We start from the raw sequence: 4,434 nt of genomic DNA, 5'->3' as shown, positions 1-4,434 counted from the left end.
AACTCACTCTGTAGACCAGGCTGGCCTCGAACTCAGAAATCTGCCTGCCTCTGCCTCCCGAGTGCTGGGATTAAAGGCGTGCGCCACCACTGCCCAGCTGAAAAATTATTATTATTAAAAAAAAAAAAAAAAAAAGCTCTAAGGTCCATGTTCGGAAACTGATCCTTTTAGGTTACACATCCTTGAGCCTGACTCTGACGGCTGCATCACCTCCATATCCTTCCCCAGCCTTGCTTGCTCACTCTCTCACTCTCTCTCTCCCTTTATTTTAATTAAATTAACTAATTAATTAATTAATTAATTTTGTATGGGGGCACACATGCCGTGGTCGGTGTGTGGAGTTCAGATGTGAACCCCCAATAGTTAGTCCTCTCTGCCTTATGGGTCTCAGGGACGGGATTTAGCTCTTCAGGGCAGCAAGCATCTACCTGCTGAGCCATCCTGATAGCCCTTCCTTTCTAATTAATTAATTGATGGAGACAGAGTCTCGATCCCTAATCCAAGCTTGCTCAAACCGGCCAGCCTCCTGCCTCTGCCTCCGCTCCCTAGCGCTGGTCCTGCAGGTGTGAGGAGCCTGTAGCGGGGCTTTCTGGTGGCTGCAACCCTCCTCCTCCCTGGAGGCAGCCAGACACTGGCTGCCCGCCCCATGGGGGTGTCCCCATCGAGCGTCAGAGTGTCACAGTGCATTAGACCTAGCATCCCCATCTCCCTCAGCCGTGAGTGGACCCCATCTCTACAAGTCCTTCCTACCTCTCTGGAACCCAGAGCCCCCGTCCCGTCCCCGCCTGCCCTCCACCCTCGCCCGCAGCACTCACCAAAGCCTTCAGCCTGCCTCTGCTCACCCAGCCCTCCTGCCTCCAGGGGTCCCATCTTTGGAAGAAGTTGGGGGCATGCGTTCTTCGCCCCGACACTCACCTTCTGTCTGTGCCTGTCCTTCTGTCCCCTCTTGCTGTCCTCAGGCTACTTGGGCCAGGACTGCTGAGAGCTTGGATCTGGGGGGGGGGGGGTTGGAGGAGGACAATTTCCTGTCAGGAAGCCCCTCCCTCTCTGGGGCCAGGGGCTGGAAGGCCCCATTATCTGTCTGCCCTTCTAGGACAGGCTGTGGTTGGGCCCTGCTGTGACAAGGGCCACAGACCCCTGTCCCCGCCCTTGCCCCCCCTCCCAGCTTTGCCGGAATCTGCCCGCCCTCCTGCCTGCTTTTCACGCCTCCCAAGGTAACAACATCATCCTGTGTACCCAGGGGAGACACCCTGAGCTGGACAGGGGCCCACAGCTGAACTCTGGAGTCATGGAGGTGTGGGTAGGGTCTCAAGGGAGCATGTGTCCCTCTTGTATCCTCTGTTGGGGGACAGGATTCAAAGGAAACTCCACTGGTCCCAGAGGCTGGACCTGAGGACCCAGTGGCTTTTAAAATGTAGCTCTCAGCCAGTGGGGCAGTGGTGGTTCATGCTTTTAATCCCAGCACTGGGGAAGCTGAGGTGGGTGGGATCTCTGAGGCCAGCCTGCTCTACAGAATGAATTCCAGGACAGCCAGTGACTCATAGCAGGATTCTATCACTCCTCTGCCTCTGTCCCCACTGTGGGCCAGTCTCCCAGGGACCTAGCTGTATTGTATCATAACCACAGAGCACCTTCCATCAGATGATAGACTCAACTGCACCTCTCTCCCTTTTTTCTCCTTTTGAGACAGGGCTTTATAATGTAGCCCAGGCTGGCCTGGAACTCACAAAGATCCTGCTCATCAAGTGCTGGGATTGAAGGCATAGGCCACCATGCCTGACTCTTCTTTACATGTGTCTGTTAGGGGGGTGCCAGGGAATTGAACTCAGGGGCCTGTGCACGATGATCATGTACCCTGCCATGACATTGCTTCCCATATCTATTTCCTTTACAGATTCCCCAACCCGCCCACTCCAATGAGGGTGCAGTGAATCTGACTTTTTTTTTTTAAAGCCTATTATTTATTTATTTATGTTTGTGAGTGACTACAAGTATCGCGTGCATGGAGGGCCCAAGCCCACTAGGAGACAGGTCCCCTGGAACTGGAGTTGGATGGTAGTCCACCGCCCCGTGGTTGCTGAGAATTGAACCCTGGTCCTCTGCAGCAGCAGCCAGTGCTCCTAACCACTGAGCTATCCGTTCTCCAGCTTCACATTTATACTTGTATGGCTTTCGGTTTAATGGATCTTTATGCACTCACAGGGTTGCAGCAGAAAGTGCTGGCTTCCGATCCGAGAACATGTCCGTCTCCTTGAAGAGAACCCATGGGCTCCAGGAGCCCTCCCTCTCCCGCTTTCCAAAGTCCCGGGAAACCAGGAATCCAGGGTTCTTGTTTCTCCAAGTCTCCCGCTTTTGAACATGTCGTAGGAACCATCTCGTACGGTGTGACCTTTTGTGTCCGGCTCCTGTTACTAAATGTAACATTTTCAAGCTCCATCCACTCTGTAAGTCTCAGTCTCCACCCCTTGGAAATGGAGTTTCGTTGGAAAGGGGAACAGAAAGACCCTGAGTGACTAGAGAGGCAACCATCTGCCCCCTGGTGGTGTATGTGAGAACTGCAGCTGTCAGCGGGACCGGTCGGCCTCAGGGACCCTATCTTACTCTGAACAACCTTTGGAGCTACAAAGCTCCTAGAAACTCACCCAGAGCTCTTCCCTTAATACGTTCTTTATTTTATTTTTTTTTAAAGATTTATTTATTTATTATATCTAAGTACACTGTAGCTGTCTTCAGACACTCCAGAAGAGGGCATCAGATCTTGTTACGGATGGTTGTGAGCCACCATGTGGTTGCTGGAATTTGAACTCTGGACCTTCGGAAGAGCAGTCGGGTGCTCTTACCCACTGAGCCATCTCACCAGCCCCGCTTAATACGTTCTAGTTCCCACGTTTATTTGTTTATTTTAAAGCAGGGTCTCACTGTACAGCCAAGGCTACCCTAATAAAACTTACTCTGGAGACGGGTGTGGTGGCGCACGCCTTCAATCCCAGCACTTGGGAGGCAGAGGCAGGCAGATTTCTGAGTTCGAGGCCAGCCTGGTCTACAAAGTGAGTTCCAGGACAGCCAGGGCTATACAGAGAAACCCTGTCTCAAAAAAAAACAAACAAACCAAAAAACAGAAAACAAAAACAAAAACCAAACCAAAACCAAAACCAAACAAAACAAAACACCCAACTTATTCTGTTGACCAGGCTGGCCTCAAACTTAGAGATCTGCTTGCCTCTGCCTCCCAAATGCTGGGATGCCAGACATGTGTTACCAGCCTGGCTTGAAGCATTTTATCTACACATGCACTGTGGTTTAAAGTTACACCTTGGCTGTATTATTACCAAGAAAAAAGAAATCACTGCAGTTAAGAGATGAGGGTTCGCCGGGCATGGTGGTGCCTATAATCCCCAACACTTGGGAGGCAGAGGCAGGCAGATTTTTAGAGTTCGAGGCCAGCCTAGTGAGTTCCAGGACAGCCAGGGCTACACAGAGAAACCCTGTCTCGAAAAAAAAAAAACAAAAGCCAGAGAGAGAGAGAGAGAGAGAGAGACAGAGAGAGAGAGAGAGACAGAGACAGACAGAGACAGAGAGAGAGAGACAGGGACAGAGGAGGGTTCTAGGCTGGAGAGATGGCTCAGTGGTTATGAGCACCAACTGCTCTTCCAGGGGTCCTGAGTTCAATTTCCAGCAACCACATGGTGATTCATAACCATCTGTAATAGAATTCGATGCCTCCTGCTACAGTGTACTCATATACACAGAATAAATAAATAAGTTCAGTATTTGGGAAGCTGAGACAAGAGGTTGGCCTGCAGTCCAAGGCCAGTCTGGGCTACAGAATGACACCCTGTCTCAAAAAATACTTACCTGGCAGGGGAATTAGCGTGATCAAAAAGGTGGATTTCTTGGGGCGAGGTTTCTCTGGATTGTTGACCCCTCAATTTCCCCAACGTGGAACTGACTGCATAATTTCTGGTAGAGGAGACTGTGTTCTCCAGTTAAAACAAAAGAAAAACAAACAACTCCCAGATAACTGGGTGTGGTGGTGCTCTCACCTGCAGGCTCAGCCCTCCCTGAGGTGGAGGCAGGAGAATCAAGGCCAACCTCAATACAAGGAGAACTTCCAGGCCTGGGTTACACGATAACCAGTCTCAAATCAATTCATGCATAGGGTTGGCTCGGGGGTGGGGTGGAGTGAAGGCCTTTGAGACTGGTAACCCACAGAGAGAGGGGACAGCTGACTTCCAAAACCTGTTCCCTCACCATCACACAAAGCCCTGCTCCCCCAAATTAATAAATTGTTCAAGCATAATAAATAATTCGAGCCCTGCCACTCACTCTCACTTTGGGCCTTTACTTTTATAGCTTTTATGTTTACTGTATGTTTTGGGGCATTCTGCCTCTGTGTGTGTGTGTGTGTGTGTGTGTGTGTGTGTGTGTGTGTGT

At 50.7% G+C, this 4,434-nt stretch overlaps 1 protein-coding gene and 1 pseudogene across 2 annotated transcripts in view; one reads left to right on the top strand and one right to left on the bottom strand.

Annotated features, from left to right (window-relative positions):
• The window catches only part of Exoc3l2 (exocyst complex component 3 like 2), a 33,852-nt gene extending 32,875 nt beyond the window's left edge, over positions 1 to 977 (bottom strand). Inside the window, exon 1 of one of the 2 annotated variants that reach the window (XM_029531667.1) lies at positions 916 to 977. Coding sequence is in view for 1 of the 2 variants with exons in the window: in XM_029531666.1 (XP_029387526.1) it covers positions 816 to 870 (55 nt within the window). In the remaining variant the exon portion in view is untranslated. Of the gene's footprint in view, positions 1 to 815; positions 890 to 915 lie in introns of those variants that run through there. The other variant, XM_029531666.1, reaches the window with a different exon arrangement.
• A 2,870-nt stretch (positions 978 to 3,847) lies between these two features.
• On the top strand, positions 3,848 to 3,985 carry LOC115062623 (annotated as a pseudogene).
• The last annotated feature ends 449 nt before the right edge of the window (positions 3,986 to 4,434 follow it).

The sequence above is a fragment of the Mus pahari genome, chromosome 19, assembly GCF_900095145.1.
Source record: "Mus pahari chromosome 19, PAHARI_EIJ_v1.1, whole genome shotgun sequence".
Lineage (NCBI taxonomy): Eukaryota > Metazoa > Chordata > Mammalia > Rodentia > Muridae > Mus > Mus pahari.
This window is presented reverse-complemented; position numbering and strand designations above follow the sequence as displayed.